The sequence below is a fragment of the Nansenia antarctica genome (assembly GCF_963989245.1).
Source record: "Nansenia antarctica genome assembly, chromosome: 13".
Taxonomy (NCBI): Eukaryota; Metazoa; Chordata; class Actinopteri; order Argentiniformes; family Microstomatidae; genus Nansenia; species Nansenia antarctica.
The window spans coordinates 22,831,342-22,857,042 of record NC_137683.1 but is presented as its reverse complement, the minus strand read 5'-3'; the positions used below and the strand labels follow the sequence as shown (position 1 = coordinate 22,857,042).

Below are 25,701 nucleotides of genomic sequence, written 5' to 3'. Positions count from 1 at the left end.
GTTCAGTCTAACTTCCATGCTTTCTCAGTCATCCCGGGTCACTTAGCGCCATAAGAGGATGACGCCAGCCAGTGAGCCACTGGTGGATGACCGCATATGCCCTAATCACGTGGTGAAGCCTATTACTTAATTCTGCTTACTCGCCACTGCAAAGCCCTATCTGTCTGTCTCTATCTGTCTCTATCTGTCTATCTGTCTCTATCTGTCTCTATCTGTCTCGTTCATTATCCAATGCGTCTGGCGTCCCCTTCTGGATAAACCGCGTTTACCTGGAGGATCTTTTTATTCTACGTCCCTATGCCGTACCGTTATCTCTGCGTGAAATAGCCTACAATAATACTTTATTGTTTTGGTTTGTTTTTTTACACTCAATATTGTTTTTTCTAATTCTAATCATGAATAGGCTATAGGTGGACAATGTTGAATAATAATTATGTAGCCTCTTGTATCTATCTCTATTAGTTATCCCTAATGATAACATGTCTTTACGATTATCGGAATAATTTTGTGGGAGAATAGTTTTGCGCCTATGAGGGACCCATCTGAATCTGACACATGATCGTCATGATTTACGAGCGTTATACTGTATCGAAGGTCAGACATTTGTAGGCCGCCGGTAACAAGTCCGACACTTCCACCCGTGTGCGGCACCGACACACCGGACTGCGGACACAGGCAGACGGGACCGTACGCAGGCCAGACTGGGGACAGACAGGACACCGCAGGCTAATCACACGAGACATCAGTTTTACGCGTTGTGCTTTTGCTTTTGAATGTCAGGATTCTGGAATATTATCTAGTAGCCGAAGATAAGCTGTTGCTCCTATTGCGACAAGATGACGAACACGAAGAGCGACGACAACTCCTGGGAGGAATGCATGGATGTGGCTGTAGAAGTGGCTCTCCGAGCTGGCAAGGTGGGGGCCGACATCATTGATTCATGTGTTTCTAACTATGTTGCACTTACTAATATGCATGTATTGTTATATCCCGCTGGGACCATATATACAGAAAAAGGTATGCACTCACTGCATTGTAAGTCGCTTTTGCTAAAAAGCGTGAGCTAAATGACAGTTTTGCATGAATTATGACACCCTCAGTCAGGATGTTTCCCCCCTGTGTTTTTATTGCTCTTGGGGCATGAAAAACAAGATTTGAACTAATACTTTAATAAAAAACATTAACATTTTTCAAAGAGATTTCAACATGCATTTTGGTTTTCAACTGAAGAGATACTGTATTATTATTAATAATAATAATAATAATAATCATTATTATTATTCTTATTGTTATTATAAATAATAACATAGTAATACTGTGTGTATTTAACAAACCAATGAATAAAATGATATAAAATTATGTGAAAACTATAAAATACATACAAAAATATAACACAGGACCCCCCCCAGACTAGGACCCCCCTCAGACTAGGACCCCCCTCGGACTAGGACCATCCCTCCACTCTCCTGGAGGTCCACTGGGGGGATGGAGGCTGAAGCACAGCTCTGACCCCCCCACACACAGTCACTCCCTGGCCAGTCACTGTCCCTCCACTCTCCTGGAGGTCCCCCAGCTGCCAGTGATGCATGACGTCCAATTTAGTGGACAGATGATTGATCCCCCCTCCCCCTGACCTAACCCCCATATCCCCCCACCCCAGGTAGTTGCGGAGGCGGTGAAGCAGGAGAAACTTGTGAGCACCAAGAGCACACCTACAGACCTGGTAACAGAAGCAGACCAACGTGTGGAGGAACTCATCATCTCCACTCTGAGGGACAGGTTCCCCTCACACAGGTACGCAGTGGACTCTCCCACCCACCCCTCATAGGTACACAGTGGTCTCTCTCACCCACCCCTCATAGGTACGCAGTGGTCTCTCTCACCCACCCCTCATAGGTACACAGTGGTCTCTCTCACCCACCCCTCATAGGTACGCAGTGGTCTCTCTCACCCACCCCTCATAGGTACACAGTGGTCTCTCTCACCCACCCCTCATAGGTACGCAGTGGTCTCTCTCACCCACCCCTCATAGGTACGCAGTGGTCTCTCTCACCCACCCCTCATAGGTACGCAGTGGACTCTCTCACCCACCCCTCATAGGTACACAGTGGTCTCTCTCACCCACCCCTCATAGGTACACAGTGGTCTCTCTCACCCACCCCTCATAGGTACACAGTGGTCTCTCTCACCCACCCCTCATAGGTACACAATGCTGTCTCCACACTCTCCACACTCCCCACACCCACTCACACTCAGTGCTATGTCATTCTTTGCAGAGGTGGAAAGACTACTGAAATATCCTACTCAAGTATTACTCAAGTAGTACTGTTATTTAAGTGAAATTTGACTCAAGTAAAAGTAAAAGTTCAAGTCTAGGAATTAACTCAAGTAGGAGTTAATTGGTAATTTGCGTAAAAAATTGCCTTGATTATTGAATTTCATCATCAGAAAAATGTAATCTTAGAACCATTGTTAGGATTGAGTGTGCAGTTTGATTTAATTGGCCTGGCCATGCTGGTATGATTCTGTTATGAACATTATTGTACTCTAATGGAAGATTTCAAAAAGTAGAAGTAAAAGTAGAAAAGAAGTAGAATACTATTTTTTAAATTCATGCTATTCATACCCAAGTAAAAGTAAAATCGGAAAGGAAAGGAAAAACGACTTTGAAAAAACACTTAAATAAGTGCAGATCCTTGAAAAATCCATTACAGTAATGTAAATAGTTATTATTAGTTACTTTCCACATCTCTTCAGGTCTGTTCAGTCTTTCCCTGACATCTGACCTCCATGACCTCTGACCTGTACAGGTTTATAGGGGAGGAGTCATCTGCAGCCGGGGAAATGTGCGTCCTAACAGACAGCCCTACCTGGATCATAGACCCTATTGATGGCACATGCAACTTTGTCCACAGGTACGATACAAATCTGTGAGAACATCAGCATGCTACAGCAATACCTTAGATGAGGTCTGAAACTCTTTAGAATATACAACAGACAATATTGTATCAAATGAGAAGGAAATACTTAATTTGTACTTTTGACTGAATAGCCTCTGTATAGATTATTGACAATAATTCTATAATGCGCATGGTATTTTAGCTTCCCCATGGTCGCTGTGAGCATCGGTTTCGCAGTGAAGAAAGAAGTAAGCATGAGAGTCTCAGAATAATATAATTTACTGTATTCGGAGGATTGGAATATTACCATATTTATTTAATGTACAGCAGATTGTATAGACTTTGATAACGTCTTTATCATTTTTATAATGCAGCTTGAGTTGGGAGTGATATTCCATTGCTTCGATGGAACATTATACACTGGCAGGAAAGGCCATGGGGCTTTCTGCAATGGTGTCAGGATCCAGGTGTCTAAGGAAAAAGGTATGTGGCAACATATCCTGAGACAGCCTCGCAGCCTTCTGATAATGGATTGTAATGTTTTGATATTCAACGAGGGAAGCAAATGAAATGAAATGGACCAAATGGACTATAGTCTAAGGGTCTATAGTTTAATGGTCTATAGTCTAAATGGTCTATAGTCTAAGGATCTATAGTCTAAATGGACTATAGTCTAAATGGACTAGAGTCTAAATGGACTACAGTCTAAATGGACTACAGTCTAAATGGACTATAGTTTAAATGGACTAGAATGGACTATAGTTTAAATGGTCTACAGTCTCAATGGACTATAGTGCAAATGGACTATAAACATATATAACATACAGGGTTGGCAGGTAGCCTAGGGGTTAGAGGGGCCGGCGAGCAATCAGTAGGTCGCTGGTTCAATCCCCACCCCAGGAGGGAGCCGGATGTGAGGAGGGTTCCTGGCATCATATCTAAGGTGCCTACCACGGCTGTTGTGCCCTAATGCAAGACACTTAACCCCTAACTGCTCCAGGGGCGCCGAAGATGGCTGACCCAGTGACCCCCCCCCCCCCAGAGCCTTGGGGGGAGACGTGTGCACGAACTACATTTCGTTATCTCAGTACTTGTGCTCTGTTCAATGACAATGAAGTTGAATCTTAATCTTATCTTAATCTTAACATAATAAAGTTACGTACAGCATTCATTCATCAATCAATGATTTTCTTTGAAGTTCATGAAGATGTTCTAATCTGTTCTAGATATCTCTAAGGCTCTGATTCTGACAGAGATTGGAGCCAAGAGAGACCCAGCAACACTGAACATCTTTTCAGGGAACATCATGAAGCTATTGAGTGCACCTGCTCATGGGTATGGACATGAGATAGATTGATAATTGATTCATAGATTGATTGGTAAACAAATAATGTAGTAGTTAGATATCTGATGTGACTAGCTCCAGAGACACGTGTGGATTTGGATAACATCCTCACATCAGTCCTCCTAGACCTAAAGTCCCCGCCTTTCTATCTTAGGGCTCTATCCTATCTTGGGAAATACAGTATGTGACTAACTTGAACTGATTGATTTCAATAGTATCCATATCCACACATGTGCATATGATACTCTGAGTAAATGAACTGTGTGAGTCTGAGGTCTTGGTGGGAGGGATGGATGTAGGGTCACAAAATACAAAATACATACAAATGTCATATGCTGAAAAAGTCTGTGTGTGTGTGTGTGTGTGTGTGTGTTTTCTGTGTTCTGTGTGTGTGTGTTCTCTGTGTGTGTGTGTGTGTGTGTGTGTTCTGTGTGTGTGTGTGTGTGTGTGTGTGTGTGTGTGTGGTGTATGTATGTATGTGTGTATGTGTGTCTCCCATATCAGGGTGAGGATCATTGGCAGCTCTACTCTAGCTCTGTGTCACATAGCCACTGGCGCAGCAGAAGCATACTACCAGTACGGCCTCCACTGCTGGGACATCGCTGCTGCTGCTGTCATCATCAGAGAGGCTGGGGGGTGTGTCATAGACACCTCAGGTGGGTGGTACCTACAAAACACCTAATCACATAATTGCAACCATTTATAAATGTTGTTTACCTGATAGCCGTCGTTATCATCATACACACAATACTACACTTGTGGATATGATACTCGAATGAGTAAAAATTAACTGTGTGACTCAGAGGTTTTGGTGGGAGGGAGGGGTTGTGTGTGTGTGTGTGTGTGTGTGGGCGGGGGGGGGGGGGGGGGGGTACACTCAATGGTGTAGAAGTGGCCGTCTGCTTGTTTCTTGTCTCTTCCCAGGCCAAGAGGGAGGAGGTTGAGGATGGTGGGTGGGAGGGGGGCCGGGGGGGGGGACAAAAGGAGCTCTGTTGATGCAGGGTTGGCCGGGGCTGGGGAGGTCAGGATCATGTGGTCAGCCATCCCTCTGCGTTGGCTCTCTGGCAGCTCTGAGAGAACAGTAGCCCTCTGAGACTGGCAGGGCTATCAGCTCCACTGTGCTGTACCGGGTTCACTGTCGAAATGTAAAAGAGTCTCATGAGACTGGGCTGGACAGTTGGCTTGGCATGGAGAGTGCAGTGGTGTGAATAGCGGGCCGCAACGACGCCTGTTTGTAAATGTGATATATGTTGATATATATTTGATGTACGATATGATGTTGGTTCTCAGAGGATCGGTTTCCCAGACCTATAATAAGTCTAGTCATAGACTGAAACGTTGGCCTAGAGGGAAAGCTAATGGTAGATCTGTGTCTATAGACAACTTGAGTGTGGTGTAGTGCAGAGGTGTTTGTTATGGTGTGTGTGTGTGTGTGTGTGTGTGTGTGTGTGTGTGTGTGTGTGTGAGTGTGTGAATGGATGTAGGATCACATACATGTCATATGCTGAAAAAGTGTGTGTGTGTGTGTATGTGTGTGTGTGTGTGTGTGTGTATGTGTGTGTGTCTGTTCCAGGGGGACCTCTCGACCTCATGTCCCGAAGAGTGGTAGCAGCAGGATGCCCAGAGATTGCGAGTTACATCGTCCAGCAGCTGCAGCCAATCAGCTATGAGCGAGATGACCAGGAACCTGGTGTGCAGAAGTGAAACGGGATTACGGCGACACCCGGTCGATGATCCCTAAGCCTTTTACCTCAGCCCACCCAATCCTGCCGCAGAGTAACGCCCCAGTTCAAGCAACTGTAGATAAAGGTGAATCGCCAGGTTCACTCACAGTATGTTTGCACTGTATCAGAAGTGCTGTCCTGTTAAAACTGACACTCACCAACAGGCCGAGTGGTACTATGCTGGGACCATATGTACTGAAAGATGTACAGTATGCACTCTCTGTAATGTAAATCGCTTGGGTAAAAGCATCAGCTAAATGACATACATTATTATTATATATATATATATACACTCACTGAACACCTTATTAGGAACACCTGTGGACATCCATGGACCCAATCTTCCTTGTGTCAACAATCCAAGCTGGTGGAGGTGGTGTAATGGTGTGGGGAATGTTTTCTTGGCACACTTTGGGTCTGTTAATATCCATCAATCATCACTTGAATGTTTTGAGTATTGTTGCTGACCATGTGCATCATTTCATGACCACAATGTACCCATCTTCTAATGGCTACTTCCAGCATTATAATGCAACATGTCACAAAACAAAAGTAATCTCAAACTGGTTTCATGAACATGACACATGAGTTCAGTGTTCTTCAGTGTTCTTCCCAGTCACTGGATCTGAATCCACTAGAACACATTTGGGATGTGGTAGAACGGGAGATTCACAGCTTGAAAGTGCACCTGAAAAATCGAATTGCGTGATGCAATCATGTCACCATGGACCAGAATCTCAAAGGAATGTTTCCAACATCTTGTGGAATCAATACCACAAAGATTGAGAGCAAAGGGACACCCTGCCCAGTATTAATGTAGTTTTCCTAATAAAGTGTTCAATGAGTGTATAAGCTGGTCCTGTCGTGTCCATTGCGGTTGGATATTATGGCAAAACCCCACATTTAAGTACATCATTAACATTCGGGGTAAACCAGCAGTGTGGTTTGTCTTTATTAGCAAAAGCTTGAATTGGAGCGTTGACACTGTCCGTGTACTTATGCAAGCCTGTTTCCTCCCTCCAGGAGATGTAACTTCTTACACTATGGACATTTTTACTATTGTACAAATTGTACACACTACTGTGCATTGGACTAACGAAACTCAACTTAAACGTTTTCTATAAGTAGTTGGTTGTCTCTTTTTACAGTTTACACACTGACTGACACAGACACTTTTAACTTTTATCCTCGTTTTACTTTTCTTGTAATTTATTTTGTGCGTGTTTTCTTTTCTTAATAAGGACCTTGATAGAGGGATGTAGAAAGAGGGTGAACAATGGTGAAGTGTTTGAAATGATGTTATTGAAATACTTGACATGAAGCAGGTTTGTGTGTGAGAGGATGCTGCATATAGGCTGTAGTTCTGGTTGTTGATGTTGTTAAACCTAAACCACTGCCACGACTGTTCATAGTACCTAGTCACATTAGTAATGTGTCTGATAATAAATACTTAATACGTAAAAGCATGTCTTCTCTTGTCTTTTGCTAACTTGCTGGTCATGTTGTTTTTGGGATGGTTTGGTCAGTCCATTACAGTTGGCACAATTGCACTTTCACTAGAACAGCCGTGCCTTTTTACCTACTAAAAGAGCGAACGACCCCCTCGTTAGAATGTAAATCTGCTATTTACACACAACGACCACTAGTTGGCCACTTGTAAGTTAGCCTGCTTCCTACACAGAAAAACTGCAAAATAGCTTTATACTAGCTTATCCTGATACAGTGATTTTGAAAATTTAAGGATACTTGGCGGTAGAATGCACATATCTAGGAAAAGTCATGAAAGGAGGATCCTGAATTTTTATCGAGTGCAAAGATATATATAATATTTTGGTCTCCAACAATATATTGACTTCCCTACCCATTCTAAAGGTCATATTTTGGACTTGGTCTGTTGCTCAGGTGTCACTCCCCTCAACTGTTCTGCTGTTGACCTCCCCATCTCTGACCACATGCTTGTTTCATTTAACTTAAGTTTGTCTCTATCCAAAACCAAACAGTCACGTACTATGTCCTTCCGCAACATCAAACATATTAATTTAGCAGATCTCATAACAGGCATCGACACTTTCCCCATCATCACCCCCCCATGCACCCCTGATCAGCTCGTCTCTCATTACAATGATGGACTCCAAACTCTGCTGGACTCACTCGCGCCCCTCAAAACCCGGACTGTCTCATTCCCCCATTCTGCCCCCTGGTTTTCCCCTCACCTACGTCTGCTGAAAGCCAAAGGAGGTCAGCTGGAGCGGCTTTCAAGAAAAACCGGTCTCACTGTTCACAAACAGATGCACCATGCCCACATCCTCCTTTACAAAGACGCCCTCTCCTCAGCCAAATCCCAATATCTTACAGACAAAATCACTGCTGGTGCTGGGAACAACAGGGCCCTGTTCTCAGTGGTCAACAACTCACTCCGCCCCCCCGACTCCCTTCCCCCACACTTCTACTCCACTGACCACTGTAACTCCCTGATGTCATTTTTCAACTCATAAATAGCCAACATCCACCAGCAACTGACCCCTCTTATGTCCAGTTGTCCATCTCCCCTATCTCCCCATCCCCCCCTCTCTGTACCTCTCTCCTGCTTCCATCTCCCCTCTGCTGCCGATTTATCTAAACTCATCCGGAAATCCAAGCCATCCACCTGCCAACTTGACCCCCTGCCCTCCTCCCTGGTCATAGCCTCCCTCCCCTCTCTCCTGCCCCTGATAACTACAATCATCCATTCCTCCCTCACCTCTGGTTCTGTCCCATCATCTCTCAAATCCGCAGCTGTAACACCAATTCTGAAGAAACCTGGTTCAGACCCCAACATCTTCAATAACCTCCGTCCCATCTCCAACCTGCCATTTCTTTCAAAAATCTTGGAAAAAGTGGTGGCTTTACAGATTCATACTCATCTCTCTAACAATAACCTCTACGAACAGTTCCAGTCTGGCTTCCGCCCCCTTCATAGCACAGAAACAGCCCTCCTCAAAATCACAAATGACCTCCTGATGGCAGCTGACTCCGGACTCTTATCCATCCTCATCCTACTCGATCTGAGCGCCGCTTTCGACACTATATCGCACTCCACCCTCCTTAACCGTTTAGCCTCCATTGGTATATCTGACACCCCTCTACACTGGTTCCATTCCTATCTCTCTGGCCGCACTCAGTTTATACAGTTAAAATCATTCACATCCCATCCGACCCCCCTCTCCTCTGGTGTTCCCCAGGGCTCTGTCCTTGGCCCAATCCTCTTCATCATCTACCTCCTCCCACTTGGTCTGATTTTCCATAAATACAACATTCATTTCCACTGTTATGCGGACGACACCCAGCTCTACGTTTCCTCCAAACCCACTTCCACCCTCCCTCCCTCCTCCCTCTGTGCCTGCCTACAGGAACTTAAATCCTGGTTCACTTCAAATCTCCTCAAACTAAACAGCAATAAAACAGAGGTAATTCTCATTGGCTCCAAATTCACACTCACCAAGCACCCCAGTTTCACCCTCAACATAGACAACTCCTTGGTTTCCCCCTCCCCCCAGGTTAAGAGTCTGGGTGTCGTCCTCGACAGCACCCTTTCATTCCACTCCCACGTTAACAACACCATCCGGTCTGCTTACTTCCATCTACGTAATATCAACCACCTCCGCCCTTCACTCACTCCCAACAGCGCCACAATTCTGGTCCACTCCCTCGTCAATTCCCGCCTAGATTACTGTAACTCCCTTCTCTTTGGTCTCCCCCACAAACTCCTCCACAAGATCCAACTGGTCCAGAACGCTGCTGCCCGTATTGTCACCAGAACCCCTGTCATCAGTCACATCACCCCCATTCTACACCAACTCCACTGGCTCCCCATCAAACACCGCATCGACTACAAAATCCTTCTCCACACTTTCAAGGCCATCCATAACCTCGCCCCTCCATACCTGTCCGACCTCCTCCACATCAACATTCCCACCCGGTCCCTCAGGTCTGCCTCCTCCATCAACCTGACCGTCCCCCCAGCCCGTCTGTCCACCATGGGGTTTAGAGCCCTCGCCTCTGGAACTCCCTCCCCCCCGACATCAGGAACATTGACTCTATCATCTCATTTAAAATCCACCTCAAAACCCACCTGTTTACGCAGGCGTATCCCTGTTGATTTGCTTTTCCCGTGCTGCTCTGCTGCTGGCTATGTTTTATACTGTATGTTTCTATGTATTTTGTGTTTTGAATTTTGTGGCTGTTTTTAGATTTGTTGTTGTACGGCGACCTTGAGTGCCATGAAAGGCGCCATATAAATAAAATGTATTATTATTATTATTATTATTATAACATTTTTCTTTACTCACAGGGGTCAAATTACCCCTCATGGCTGCACATAAAAGCTCATAGCATACTTTACTAGCAGTATTGTCTCATGCTATATTTCTAGGAGGCCTACTGTAGTTTATATCATGTGATAGTTAGTCATAGATTGTAAGGGTTGGGGAAGCGACCTTATTGTGGAGCGACCCTTTGGCGCCCTCTGGTGTTTTATGTATGCATTTGTCTGTCCTAATTAACTGATTTGTACCTGGTGTGTGTTGTTTGGCTGTGGCTATTTAGATCCCTCTGTTTCCCCTCTGGTTGTCGGTTGTTCACTTCATGTTGCGTTTGTTATATGTATACGATTCTTCTTAGCCTTATTGTTCCTCGCCGGATTAGGAAATAAGTATAGTTGACGATTGTAAGTACATTGCTCTGCCTTGTTCCTATTATTATTTAAAACGTTTATCGGAGACTTGTTTTCTCCTCTTTTGTTTATTCGCTTACTGTGCGGTTATTATTTGTTCCGTTTACTCAAAATAAAGAGTACCGTTATTATTTCATACTCCTGCTTCCGTCTACTCTGTTCTACTCTGCACCTGGGTCCAAACACATTACCCCATCGTAACAGAACAACCGACCATTATGGACCCAGCAGATGTAGAGCAGATTCGCACGGTGCTGAATACCCAGGGGGCTATGGTAGCCCAGCAGGAGCGGAACCAGCTGGCGATGTTTGCGGAGATCGAAAAGCTGACCATCGCCGTGACTAGCCTGGTGGCCGCTCAGGCCAACCCCACTCCACCAGCGGCAGCAGCAGCAGCAGCTATGCCTCCTCTACCGCCGGTGACCACGCGGGAACCCCGACTACCTCCTCCCGAACGCTATGATGGACGTCCAGAGGGCTGCAGAGAGTTCCTGACTCAGTGTTCACTGATCTTCAGCCTGCAGCCCCTGTCCTTCCCCACCGAGCACTCCCGAGTGGCCTACATCATCACCCTGTTGACGGGCCGTGCCCTGTCCTGGGCCACGGCCGAGTGGGAGAGTCAGTCGCCGGCGTGCTCCGACGCTACAGCATTCACCCGGGAGTTACGGAAAATATTCGACACCTCCCGGGTGATATCGGGGCACGAAGCCGGTCGGCGGCTCACGGCGTGTCGACAGGGGGATCGCTCGGTGGCGGATTATTCCATCGAGTTCCGCACTCTAGCTAGGGAGGCGGGTTGGGAGGAGAAGGCCCTGGCCGTACTCTATACCCAGGGGCTCTCGGAGGCGATGAAAGACCAACTTGCCCTCCGGGACCTCCCAGAGCGGCTAGACGGCGTAGTGGAGCTCTCGGTGCGTGTGGACAATCGGCGCCGAGAGCGATCACGTGAGAGGGGCTCGTCGAGGGGCGCTCCGTTCCAACCTCCTCCTGCTAGGGAGGCGACTCGGCGGTTCCCGGAGGAGACCACGGAGGAGGAGGAGGCCATGCAGCTGGGCGCAACACACCTCTCCAGCACAGAGAGGCGGCGTCGGCTGGACGAGCGGCGCTGCTTCCGTTGCGGTCGCAAGGGTCACCGCTACAGTGCCTGTCCAGGGACCTCGGGAAACGGGGCAGCCCGCTAGTATCGGGAGGGGTATTAGCGGGTAGGGACATACCCTCGGGTTTCAATGACCCACGAACCTTTTTTTCTGTTAAGGTGCGGTGGGGACACTGTACCCAGCGAGTTCGGGCTCTGGTGGACTCAGGGGCAGCGGGGAATTTAATGCACGAAGGCCTGGCCTGGGGGTGGGGGGTTCCTTTGGAAGAATTGAAAGAACCCGTTCCTGTTCGAGCCCTAGACGGCCGGCCATTGGGGTCGGGGATCATTACCCAGCGCACTATGCCTGTACATATCCAGGTGGGAGGGGGTCGTTGGGAACTCATACGATTTTTTATTGTGGCCTCTCCTGATTGCCCTATTGTGTTAGGTCACCCCTGGTTAGCTTCTCTCAACCCCCGCATTGACTGGTCCACAGGTCGACTCTCCCTCGAAGCAGGCTCCGTCACAGTGCGTACTGAGTCTCCGCCCACGACTCTCGCATCCCCGTTGCAGCCCCAGTTCTCGCCTCTCCCCCTTTCCACCCCTCTTCCTAATTCCCCTGGCCCTGCTTCCCTTTCCAGCCCCGACCTGACAGGGGTGCCTCAGATATATTGGGACCTGGGGGAAGTGTTCAGTAAATCTCGGGCCGAGAAATTACCCCCCCATAGACCCTATGACTGTGCCATCAATCTGCTGCCGGGTACTGTGCCGCCGCGGGGACGCCTGTTTTCCCTCTCTCGCCCGGAGAATCTCTCCATGAATAAATACATAGAGGAAGCACTGGCCGCGGGTCATATCCGTCCTTCCACCTCGCCCGTGGCGCAGGCTTCTTCTTTGTGGCAAAGAAAGACGGGGGACAGCGTCCCTGCATCGATTACCGCGGTCTAAATGACATTTCCATAAAGAATCGCTATCCCCTGCCCCTCATGGATACCGCCTTTGAGTCACTGCAAGGAGCAAGGGTGTTTACCAAACTGGATTTACGCAATGCATACAACCTGGTGAGGATGAGGGAGGGGGACGAGTGGAAGACGGCTTTTAACACGCCTAACGGACATTATGAGTATTTAGTCATGCCCTTTGGTCTCGCTAATGCACCCGCAGTATTTCAAGCACTAGTCAACGACGTACTGCGGGATTTGATTGGTCATTCGGTTTTTGTGTACCTTGACGATATCCTCATTTTTTCCAAAGACATTACTCAACATCAACGTCATGTCCGTCAAGTCCTCCAGCGCCTCCTCCACCACCAGTTATTTGTCAAGGCAGAGAAATGTGTCTTTCACGCCGACACAGTGTCATTCCTGGGGTTCATTATAACACGGGGGGATTTAAGCATGGACCCTGCCAAGGTTAGTGCGGTGTTAGACTGGCCCCGCCCCTCCTCTTTGAAACAGTTACAGCGGTTCCTAGGGTTTGCTAATTTTTATAGACGCTTTATCCGCAATTTTAGTGCCCTAGCTGCCCCTTTAACTGCCCTCACCAGGTCTACCCTCCGTACGTTCGCCTGGTCCTCGGAGGCGGAGGCCGCCTTCGTGGACCTCAAGCAACGGTTCACCTCTGCTCCGGTCCTAGCCCATCCGGACTCGGAAGTACCATTCCTGGTGGAGGTGGACGCCTCAGATCTCGCGGTGGGGGCGGTGCTCTCCCAGAGGTGCAGGAAGGATGGGAAGGTACATCCCTGCGCTTTTTTCTCACGTCGGCTGTCCCCGGCCGAGTGTAATTATGACGTAGGAAACCGGGAGCTGCTGGCCATTAAATTGGCTTTGGAGGAGTGGAGGCAGTGGCTGGAGGGGGCCGCACAGCCGTTTGTGGTGTGGACGGACCACAAGAACCTGGCCTACATCCAGGGGGCTAAGCGCCTCAATTCGCGTCAAGCCAGGTGGGCGTTGTTTTTTACACGCTTCCAATTTTCCATCTCCTTTAGGCCGGGGTCCAAAAACGTCAAGCCGGACGCCCTCTCCCGGCAGTTCGATCCGGCGGACCGGGAGGAAAAACCCCACCCCATTGTTCCGGAGACCCTTTTTGTTGCCCCTGTGTCGTGGGGGATCGCTAAAGTGGTGAGAGCGGCGCTCAGGCGGGAGCCGGATCCGGGGGGAGGACCCCCGGGGAGGCTGTATGTTCCCAAGACTGCGCGCTCACGGCTGCTGCAATGGGCGCATGCGTCGTCCCTCACTGGCCACCCCGGGGCTGCCAGGACCCTGGACTTTATTCGCAGGAGGTTCTGGTGGCCCACAGCGGAGAGGGATACGCGCGCCTTTGTGGCAGCCTGTCCTGTGTGTGCGCGCAGCAAGACATCTCGCCAGCCTTCAGCGGGGCTACTCCGACCCCTCCCCATCCCCAAACGCCCCTGGTCCCACATCTCCCTTGACTTTATTTCAGGTCTCCCTCCCTCTGACGGGTTCACTACCATCTTGGTGGTAGTGGACCGTTTCTCCAAGGCGGCCCACTTCATCCCCCTCCTCAAACTCCCCTCGGCCCGAGAGATGGCCGACCTGGTGGTGCAGCACATCTTCCGGGTGCATGGTCTCCCGCAGGACATGGTGTCGGATCGGGGTCCTCAGTTCGCTTCCAGGTTCTGGAAGGCGTTCGCGACCAGCCTCGGCGCCTCCGTCAGCCTGTCCTCCGGTTTCCATCCACAGTCCAATGGGCAGACGGAGCGTGTCAACCAGGACCTGGAGGGCGTGCTGAGGTGCTACGTCTCCGGCAATCCGGCGATGTGGAGTCGGCGACTGGCGTGGGCGGAATACGCCCACAACACCCTCCTCTGCTCATCCACTGGCCTATCCCCCTTTCAGTGCCAATATGGCTATCAACCCCCCCTATTCCCTGAGCAGGAGGAGGAGGCGGAGGTGCCCTCCGTCCAAGCCCACGTCGGTCGCTGTCGCCGGACCTGGAGGCGGGTGAGGGCGGCGCTTCAGCGGGCGTCGGCTCGGTCCCAGCTTCAGGCCAACCGCAGGCGTCGCCCGGCCCCGATCTTTCGCCCGGGGCAGAAGGTGTGGCTCTCGACCCGGGACCTTCCCCTCCGGGTCGAGTCCAGGAAGCTAGCGCCCCGGTTCGTGGGTCCGTTCAAAGTGGTGCGGCGGGTGAACCCGGTGGCGTATAGACTACTACTCCCACCTTCCATGCGGGTTCACCCGACCTTTCATGTGTCCCTACTGAAACCCTTCGTCACTTGCCCCATGTCCCCACCACCCCCCCCTGTTCCCCCGCCACGCATCATTGATGGACAGACTGTTTATACAGTACGGAGGATTATGGATTGCCGGCGGAGGGGTAGGGGCTTACAGTTTTTGGTGGATTGGGAGGGGTATGGGCCGGAGGAACGGTCCTGGGTGCCTCAGAGGGACATATTGGACCCAAAACTAATTACAGACTTCCGCCAACTACATCCTGAGGCACCCAGGTGAACGGCAGGTGCCGTTCGTCGGGGGGGGATACTGTAAGGGTTGGGGAAGCGACCTTATTGTGGAGCGACCCTTTGGCGCCCTCTGGTGTTTTATGTATGCATTTGTCTGTCCTAATTAACTGATTTGTACCTGGTGTGTGTTGTTTGGCTGTGGCTATTTAGATCCCTCTGTTTCCCCTCTGGTTGTCGGTTGTTCACTTCATGTTGCGTTTGTTATATGTATACGATTCTTCTTAGCCTTATTGTTCCTCGCCGGATTAGGAAATAAGTATAGTTGACGATTGTAAGTACATTGCTCTGCCTTGTTCCTATTATTATTTAAAACGTTTATCGGAGACTTGTTTTCTCCTCTTTTGTTTATTCGCTTACTGTGCAGTTATTATTTGTCCCGTTTACTCAAAATAAAGAGTACCGTTATTATTTCATACTCCTGCTTCCGTCTACTCTGTTCTACTCTGCGCCTGGGTCCAAACACATTACCCCATCGTAACAATAGATACCCTTTGGTTATACAGAGTTATGTTTTTACTGGCATGGTTATGAAGCCTTATCCTTGTGAGGATGGCCATATCTAATTCACTTGACACTTACGATGGTATTTGTGTACATATTGATTTCACCATTCTGAATTCTACTATGCATAGTTCCCATTTTCAGGGTACCCAAGAGTAATATGACAGATTTATCAAATATCCCAAATAAGCACCCCGTAATGACTGGGGTACTCAGGCAAAGGACTCAAACTCACCCAAAAATGTAATCTTGAATAAAAAAACAGTCTTTATTTTGACTTGATTATATCTGACAAGAAGAAGACAAAAAGCAAACCCTAAAAAAACAAAACAGAAATCAATCAACATTAGGGAAATTTCTGGAACGTATGTTGGAACAAGGAACAAAGATGAACTGGCAAAGAAACGGGAACACACAGGCTGTGTTTGGAATGGCATACTAGCACGGGCGTCAGCAGCTTTTTGAATGTGGGGGGGACACTTATTTTTCGGGGGGTCTGGGGGTCCCCCCCCCCCAAAAATTTTTAAATAGTAGATTCAATTTCCTGCATTCTGGTGCGTTTTACACCCAAAATAATCTCCCTCTTTCTTTGTTTTTCCTTGGAGCTGGCATGGTCTGCAATTACTGACTACTATTATGTTTTGGTTTAACTCACAGAGGCCTGACACTGACACGTGGCACTTTTTAGGTACTTTATTAAATATGAAGATTCAAAAAGAATCAAAGAGTGAATTAGAAAAGAATGAGGTAACTTTGAGTCAACAAATTGAATAAAAAGTTATGAGGAAACATAAAATATGTACCTAGGCTACTCAGAGCCTATTACAATCAAACTTAGCCCTCTTCAGTGCATTGCAGAACATACAACTATATGTTATAATTGTAATTGTTTGTGTAATTGTAATTGTTTGTGTAATTGTAATTGTTTGTGTAATTGTAATTGTTTGTGGAATTGTAATTGTTTGTGTAATTGTAATTGTTTGTGTAATTGTTTGTGTAATTGTAATTGTTTGTGTAATTGTAATTGTTTGTGTAATTGTTTGTGTAATTGTAATTGTTTGTGTAATTGTAATTGTTTGTGTAATTGTAATTGTTTGTGTAATTGTAATTGTTTGTGTAATTGTAATTGTTTGTGTAATTGTTTGTGTAATTGTAATTGTTTGTGTAATTGTAATTGTTTGTGTAATTGTTTGTGTAATTGTAATTGTTTGTGTAATTGTAATTGTTTGTGTAATTGTTTGTGTAATTGTAATTGTTTGTGTAATTGTTTGTGTAATTGTAATTGTTTGTGTAATTGTTTGTGTAATTGTAATTGTTTGTGTAATTGTAATTGTTTGTGTAATTGTAATTGTTTGTGTAATTGTTTGTGTAATTGTAATTGTTTGTGTAATTGTAATTGTTTGTGTAATTGTAATTGTTTGTGTAATTGTAATTGTTTGTGTAATTGTTTGTGTAATTGTAATTGTTTGTGTAATTGTAATTGTTTGTGTAATTGTTTGTGTAATTGTAATTGTTTGTTTGTGTAATTGTAATTGTTTGTGGAATTGTAATTGTTTGTCTTATTTTCCATACTATTCCTGTACGTTTCATGAAGGTGTATGTATTATTATTGTAATGTTTATGTATATGTTTAATGACGTGGTATATCCGGGGTGTGTCCGTGACCCGGATGCTAGGTTCGGGTGGTGTATATATAGCGACGGAAGTGGTCTGTGCGCCAGAGTGTGACGAGGATAAGAGTGATGAGAGTAACGAGAGTGAGAAGAAGCAGAGAAAACGAGAAGTCGATCTAAGATGGCGGAGTCAGTAACACGCACACCGTGCTGAAGCTGAAGACCTGAAGAGTGATTATCGAGTTTACCACTGTGACAGAGGGCAAACCTTACAGCAGCAATTCCACCTCTCTCAACAGTCCACAAGGAGAACGGGAGACTCTGAGTGTCGGAGGAGACCTGCCTTTGGCATAGACTGTTGGTGGTGAATCACTGGCTGCCCGCATCACCGCGGGAGCTCGGAGTTTAGTGGGTTAGCAGCGCTAGCCTAGTTTTAGCTGTGTCCCCGTTAGCCAGCCTTGCCAGCCGCCGGCTGCTAACGTTGGACCAAGCGAGACTCAAGCTGGACAGAGCCGTCGCCTTCACGAGGTGGATTGCGACCGACCGTGGACTACCGGACCTGAGCCATTCCCACCTCGTCGTGGACTACGAAGAAGGCCCTTTCCCTTCGAGTTGCTACGTCACCCCCCCCTTTGTCTGCTGCCTTCCTCGAAGCACATGCGAGCTCCAACCAGGCCTCAACGCGCTCCTTGCAGTCCGGGACTCTAAGCCTTTTCCAGGCTAGGTACTGTGAGTGAGTGATTGAGTGTGTGTGTGGCCGGCGGGGAGGGAGTATATATATGGGGATGTATATATCAGTTGTGTAAATAAATGTGTTTGTTCATATGGGATACCGTTGCTGTGTGTTTAGTCGTCTGTTAGCTAATGTTAATGCTAATGCTAATGCTAATGCTAATGCTAATGCTAACGATAGTAATGCTAGTCTAAAGGGTTGCTGGCGCCCCCCTGCCTCTATCCTCCTACACTGCCTATTTAGCTCAGAGTTAGTTAGATAACCAGCCCTTCCTAAATTCTACAGTCCTTTTAGCTACTCCCTGGTTACAATTGGTCCTTCGAGCCGGATAGGTTGTGTAGTGATAGCATGGCTGAGCGCAGCCAACCAGACAAGACAGTTACCCCCCCTTCTCCGCCCCCTGAGCCAGAGCCACGACCACAGAGAGTCCCGCGGTTGCCTCCGAGGTTACAAGAGTATGAGCTTGAGCTCGAAAGCTCACTGAGTGGTAGTGAGGAGCGCACTCCACGGGATACAGTGGTCGGAGAGGCCGAGGTGTCCGCCGGCGCGCGGGTGGCTAGCACCGAGACAGCCATCAAAGAGCACCAGCCTGAGGATGAGATGGCAGAACAGCAGGGTTTTGCCGTAGAAACGGAAGAGCAGGAAGGAGAGGCCCGGTCTGACAGCGCCTGCGGGCGGAAGAGGGAGGGCCTCAGCCTTAACGATCTGCCTCCCAGTACGGCGCGCGCGAGACCTAGCTCCTGCCGTTCAGTGGCTTCCTCCCGGTCCAGGGTTTCCGTGGGCAGTTCTGCCTCTGGGGCGGATAGCATGCACTCCAGAGGGAGTAGTGCCGCGCTGTCAGAATGTATGCGCCAACAGGCCGAGATGGCGTTAGAGCGGGAACGCCTCCAGTTCGAGCGTGAACGCCTCCAGATGGAGGGGGCGGAACGCGCGGCGGCGAGGCAGATGGAGGGGGCGGAACGCGCGGCGGAGAGGCAGCGCCAGGAGGCGCTAGAACGTGAACGCCTCCAGATGGAAGGAGCGGAACGTGCGGCGGAGAGACAGCGCCAGGAGGCGTTAGAGAGGGAACGCATCCAGTTCGAGCGCGAGCGCCTCCAGATGGGGAGAGAGCAACTGCACGCGGAGACGATGGCGGAAGTGATGCAGACCATGCGCGACGTGTGCATCAGCAGAGCTCCGTCGGCCCGTAGCTCCAGAGCATCATCCGCACGGCCCTCTCGAGTGCCATCTCCTGAACCCCCCGCCGATGGCTCCATGACCCCCGCCAGGACTGTCCAACTACAGGCCCAGCTGACCACCTTGAAGGAAGAGGACCAGGGACCCGACCGCTACGCGGCCCAGAGGGAGCCAGCGTCGCTGCCCGGGAGGGGAGCCATTCCCCAAGAGCGTAGCACACCCCTAGGTCCTCCAGTGCACCAAAATGCATGCAGGCCGGACACCCAGACCGTCACTCCAGCCCCGATCATCCACTACAGGATGTTTCCCCAGGTGGAGGGACCAAAGTTCCCCTTCTTCAAGGACGAGGACAGGAGCCAGTATGTGGAACTACGCATCTGCCTAGACACGCTCTTGGACGACTCCTGCTCAGAGTCCTACAAATATGCGATTCTCCTTCAGCATGTGAGGAACCCCAGAGCCCACAACATGGTTCTGGCCCATGCCTCCGCACCGACACCTTACACCAGAGCGCTCGCCGACTTGGATGCCCGCTACGGTCGTCCCTGGAACCACGCCCTTGCTGAACTGCAAGCCCTCGAACAGCAGGCCCCCATCAAGGATGAACGGGCGCTGGATGACTTCGCGCTCCGCGTACACACCTTGGTTGGAATGCTGAAGATGCAGGGCCCAGCTGGCGCCAGCGAGATCAACAGCACCTCCAACGTAGAGCGGCTGCTCCGCAAGATCCCACGCTTCCGGCAGGAGAGGTTCCGGCGACAGCAGCGCGTTCGTAACCCCGGGAAGTTGGGTCTGAGCATGGCTGCCTTCGCGGAGTTCCTACTGGAGGAAGTGCATGACACCAACGTAGACGCCATGGGTTACGCTGAGCCGAAGAAGGAGAGGGAGAAGGGAGACCGCTGGGACAGGCCGAGCTCGAACAGAGGACGCCCAGTAGGAGTGCTGCACACGGAGGAGGAGCCTCGGAGAGAGAGGAAAGCCCGACCTGAGGGAAAGGATTCCTCTCAACCCCCTCAAAAGGGACGGAGAGGTCCACCGCCATGTCCGTACTGCACCAGCGAGCACTGGTTCAATGAGTGCAGTGACTTCAACAACCTGAGTACCGAGGCCAAGCAGAGGTGGCTCGAGGAGAACAAGAGGTGCTGGAACTGTGGGCGCGACCATCTGGCTAAGAACTGCACCTTGAGGAGAAAGTGCAACCGCTGTGAGGAGGTCCACCTCAACATCCTACACGAGGTCTCCCTCGCCAGGTCCACGGAGGGCACCAGAAGCCCTAGGTCCGGTAGCGCACCGGAAGAGGAAACACCTGTCTACTATCTAGACTCCCCCCCCTTGTCCAGCGGCTCCAAGGTCCTACTGAAGGTGGTGAAGGTCCGACTGCACCACAACAACGCTGTGTACGACACGTACGCCGTTCTAGACGACGGGTCGGAACGGACCATCCTTCTCCAGGAGGCAGTGCGCCAGTTGGGGCTCCAAGGGACTGAGGAGAAGCTGACTCTGCGCACGATACGTCGCGACCTTAAAGAGGTCACCGGGGCGAGAATCAACTTCTCTATCTCCCCGGCGGGGCGGCCGTCGGACAGATATCGGCTTCAGAATGTCTTCACCGCAGACCAGCTAGCGCTCTCCCGCTACGACTACCCCCTGGAGAGATTACGCGCAAGATATTCCCACCTACGGCGAGTAGACCTACATCCGATAGAAGGAGCGGAGCCAACCCTTCTCATCGGCTCGGACAACGCTGCACTGATCGTGTCGCTCCGTCCTCCGCTGAGAGGACCACGAGGCTGCCCGATGGCTGTTAAGACTGCGCTTGGGTGGGCCCTCCAAGGCGCTACCGAGTGGAGAGATAGAGACGGGAGAGCTACGTCATCCCTCCATGTCCGAACCGAAGAAGTGCAGACCATCGACTGCCTTCACACCAGTGTGGACTCCATGAATGCGGCGCTACAGGATAACGTCCAGAAACCCGAGGGAGAGGGGAACAGCTTTGATTCCCTGCAGAAGGAATTCCAGGAGGTCCTCGATGAGCTGGTCGGAGAGAAGAGCCTGGATAAGTTCAGGGTTGAATATGAGAAGCTGACTAGTGCCCTGTTGAAGTCCCACGTGAGTGAGAAGCGGCTGATGACAAAATGCAGAGAGCTGAATGCGGAGACGGTGACCAACTCAGTGAAGGTTGCCACTGCACTAAAGCTATCCCAGGAAGACCAGACTACTATCACGTCTCTGAAGAAGGAAATAGAAAAGGCCTGGAAAAGGGTTGATGCAGCTCACGACAAAGAGCTGAGAGCGAAAGAGACAATTCAGTCACTCAAACATGAAATTGCAAATCTGACAAAACTTGTTAAACAAGGAACTGGTCTATCCATGGGTCAAGAACACGGTGTGAAAGACCTGCTGACTGAAGTGGTGACGCTCCGAGATAATCTAACCAAGGCCAAGGCTAGCCAACAAGAGACGGAAGCCCAGAAAGAAAAGGCTATGGAAACCATATCTCTGCTCGAGCAGGACATCCAGGTACGTCAGAATGAGTGCTCCCGGGAGAGCCGGTGGAAGGAGAAGCTGGAGAAGGAAGTGAAGCAGCTGCACACGGAGCTGGACGCCAAGCAGTCGGACATCAAAGTGCTGAACCAGCAGGGCCAGCGAAGCAGAGAGGAGCAGCAGAGGCTGGAGCAGCAGCTGCGGGAGCAGAAGATCAACAATGAGAGAACCACAAAGGAGCTGGAGCAGCTGCAAGTCAGAAACACCAAACTCCAGCAGGAGAACGAGCACAACGCCTTGAGTATGGAGCAACAGTCCCTGGACAATCAGCAAAGGGCATCTGACCTCAGGATTAAAGAGGAGGAGGTGAATCAGATGCGTCAGGAGATTGCCAAGCAAACGAAGTTGAGAGAGGCCACCCAGAGGAAGTTCCGACATATGGAGGATCAGAAGTTGGATGTGGAGCAGCAAAGGGACATGCTGGAAAACCAGATAGCTGGGCTGGAGAGAGAATTGGAGTCTTCCAGAAAGCAGATGGAGATTGACAAAAAAGTCAGGCAGAAGTGGACGAGGGAGAGAGACAACTTGTCCGAAGGTGCCGTGGTACTGGTGATCGACCAGTCCCTTCCACGCGCCGCCTGGCAGACAGGCAGAGTGACCAAGGTCCTGCCGGGTCCGGATGGAAGGGTGCGGACGGCCATCGTGGACGTTGGTGGTCGCACTTACACCCGACCTGTGGCACGCCTGATTGAGCTCCCTCAAAGTACAAAGGACAAAATCACCTCATACCTCACGCTGCTAGAGCAGCCTAGCCAGTGTGCCTTCCATAGTTAAATGAAACCGAGGGTTTCATGGGGCGGCTGTTGTGAAGGCCCACAGTTTAGAGCCAGTTAGTTTCCCCGAATCAGCCCTATTTTGCCCTGTTATTTCCTTTCTTATTTTCCATACTATTCCTGTACGTTTCATGAAGGTGTATGTATTATTATTGTAATGTTTATGTATATGTTTAATGACGTGGTATATCCGGGGTGTGTCCGTGACCCGGATGCTAGGTTCGGGTGGTGTATATATAGCGACGGAAGTGGTCTGTGCGCCAGAGTGTGACGAGGATAAGAGTGATGAGAGTAACGAGAGTGAGAAGAAGCAGAGAAAAGTCGATCTAAGATGGCGGAGTCAGTAACACGCACACCGTGCTGAAGCTGAAGACCTGAAGAGTGATTATCGAGTTTACCACTGTGACAGAGGGCAAACCTTACAGCAGCAATTCCACCTCTCTCAACAGTCCACAAGGAGAACGGGAGACTCTGAGTGTCGGAGGAGACCTGCCTTTGGCATAGACTGTTGGTGGTGAATCACTGGCTGCCCGCATCACCGCGGGAGCTCGGAGTTTAGTGGGTTAGCAGCGCTAGCCTAGTTTTAGCTGTGTCCCCGTTAGCCAGCCTTGCCAGCCGCCGGCTGCTAACGTTGGACCAAGCGAGACTCAAGCTGGACAGAGCCGTCGCCTTCACGAGGTGGATTGCGACCGACCGTGGACTACCGGACCTGAGCCATTCCCACCTCGTCGTGGACTACGAAGAAGGCCCTTTCCCTTCGAGTTGCTACGTCACCCCCCCCTTTGTCTGCTGCCTTCCTCGAAGCACATGCGAGCTCCAACCAGGCCTCAACGCGCTCCTTGCAGTCCGGGACTCTAAGCCTTTTCCAGGCTAGGTACTGTGAGTGAGTGATTGAGTGTGTGTGTGGCCGGCGGGGAGGGAGTATATATATGGGGATGTATATATCAGTTGTGTAAATAAATGTGTTTGTTCATATGGGATACCGTTGCTGTGTGTTTAGTCGTCTGTTAGCTAATGTTAATGCTAATGCTAATGCTAACGATAGTAATGCTAGTCTAAAGGGTTGCTGGCGCCCCCCTGCCTCTATCCTCCTACACTGCCTATTTAGCTCAGAGTTAGTTAGATAACCAGCCCTTCCTAAATTCTACAGTCCTTTTAGCTACTCCCTGGTTACAGTAATTGTTTGTGTAATTGTAATTGTTTGTGTAATTGTTTGTGTAATTGTAATTGTTTGTGTAATTGTAATTGTTTGTGTAATTGTAATTGTTTGTGTAATTGTAATTGTTTGTGTAATTGTTTGTGTAATTGTTTGTGTAATTGTAATTGTTTGTGTAATTGTAATTGTTTGTGTAATTGTTTGTGTAATTGTAATTGTTTGTGTAATTGTAATTGTTTGTGTAATTGTAATTGTTTGTGTAATTGTAATTGTTTGTGTAATTGTTTGTGTAATTGTAATTGTTTGTGTAATTGTAATTGTTTGTGTAATTGTTTGTGTAATTGTAATTGTTTGTGTAATTGTAATTGTTTGTGTAATTGTAATTGTTTGTGTAATTGTTTGTGTAATTGTTTGTGTAATTGTAATTGTTTGTGTAATTGTAATTGTTTGTGTAATTGTAATTGTTTGTGTAATTGTTTGTGTAATTGTAATTGTTTGTGTAATTGTAATTGTTTGTGTAATTGTAATTGTTTGTGTAATTGTAATTGTTTGTGGAATTGTAATTGTTTGTGTAATTGTTTGTGTAATTGTAATTGTTTGTGTAATTGTTTGTGTAATTGTAATTGTTTGTGTAATTGTTTGTGTAATTGTTTGTGTAATTGTTTGTGTAATTGTAATTGTTTGTGTAATTGTAATTGTTTGTGTAATTGTAATTGTTTGTGTAATTGTTTGTGTAATTGTAATTGTTTGTGTAATTGTAATTGTTTGTGTAATTGTAATTGTTTGTGTAATTGTAATTGTTTGTGTAATTGTTTGTGTAATTGTAATTGTTTGTGTAATTGTAATTGTTTGTGTAATTGTTTGTGTAATTGTAATTGTTTGTGTAATTGTAATTGTTTGTGTAATTGTAATTGTTTGTGTAATTGTTTGTGTAATTGTAATTGTTTGTGTAATTGTAATTGTTTGTGTAATTGTAATTGTTTGTGTAATTGTAATTGTTTGTGTAATTGTAATTGTTTGTGGAATTGTAATTGTTTGTGTAATTGTTTGTGTAATTGTAATTGTTTGTGTAATTGTAATTGTTTGTGTAATTGTAATTGTTTGTGTAATTGTTTGTGTAATTGTAATTGTTTGTGTAATTGTTTGTGTAATTGTAATTGTTTGTGTAATTGTAATTGTTTGTGTAAAAAAATCAAAGAGTGAATTAGAGCTGTCTCCACTGCCCCTGCCTGCTGCCCCTGCCTCTGACTCACTCTCACTCTCAACCACCTATATCAGGAGAAATGGGGATGCATTGAGCACTTGTTCATATTGTTTTTCTCTAATAGAACATTTGACATAGAAATACAATCATCAATACAAAAAATACAATCACAAGCATTTTAGAAATAGAAAAATAAATGGAACAGGTGTTTTCTTCTTATTTTTTAACCCTAGCTCAAGCAATCAGATGCAAAATTGATTCTTTGGGTGGGTGCAATGGCCAAATTAAATAGTGCAAATGCTCAGGGCAATGAACACGGGCAGAAGATGCAATAATGACAGGACAGGTAAGCACTGTGAGGTGTTTGTCGCCATTCTGTGCTTTTGATGACATTTCGCCTGTGTCTGTTCTGCATTTAAACATGTCTAACCGCACTAGTAATGCCTAACAAAACTGCTAGTGCCATATAGCTGATCTAGCTCGTATTTGGTTGCTAGTAGGCTATGCTAATTCTATTGCTAATACAGAGAATGTCTCATAAGGTGCTAACATTCTTATCAGAAAAGCTGGCTGTGTTTGACCTTGGGAGAACGCAATGTTGCTGTTTGGCCACTCACGGGAAAACTTGGATGACTTTGACTTACTTTTCTCTTCTTAGAAAATGTTTTCCTTATATCCATCTTGGTGGATGGTCTAAATATCGTCTTGCCTCAGTCTGAATGTTTTGAATCTGCGTGCGTGTCTGCCGTGTTAAAAACAGAA

The 25,701-nt window shown here is 48.1% G+C and overlaps 1 protein-coding gene across 1 annotated transcript; it reads left to right on the top strand.

The window, feature by feature from the left end:
• Positions 1 to 308: 308 nt before the first annotated feature.
• Positions 309 to 7,354, top strand: impa2 (inositol monophosphatase 2). Its single transcript, XM_080544413.1, has 8 exons — positions 309 to 917; positions 1,661 to 1,794; positions 2,811 to 2,915; positions 3,103 to 3,148; positions 3,275 to 3,383; positions 4,127 to 4,235; positions 4,750 to 4,901; positions 5,819 to 7,354. The coding sequence occupies exons 1-8, from the start codon at positions 837 to 839 to the stop codon at positions 5,947 to 5,949; spliced, it is 867 nt and encodes a 288-aa protein (XP_080400539.1). The 5' UTR covers positions 309 to 836; the 3' UTR covers positions 5,950 to 7,354.
• The last annotated feature ends 18,347 nt before the right edge of the window (positions 7,355 to 25,701 follow it).

Coding starts and splice junctions, on each gene's coding strand:
- impa2 (XM_080544413.1), top strand. CDS start 837: ATGACGAACACGAAGAGCGACGACAACTCCTGGGAGGAATGCATGGAT. Junction 2,916..3,102: donor ACATGCAACTTTGTCCACAG/GTACGATACAAA, acceptor ATGGTATTTTAG/CTTCCCCATGGTCGCTGTGA. Junction 3,149..3,274: donor GTTTCGCAGTGAAGAAAGAA/GTAAGCATGAGA, acceptor TTTATAATGCAG/CTTGAGTTGGGAGTGATATT.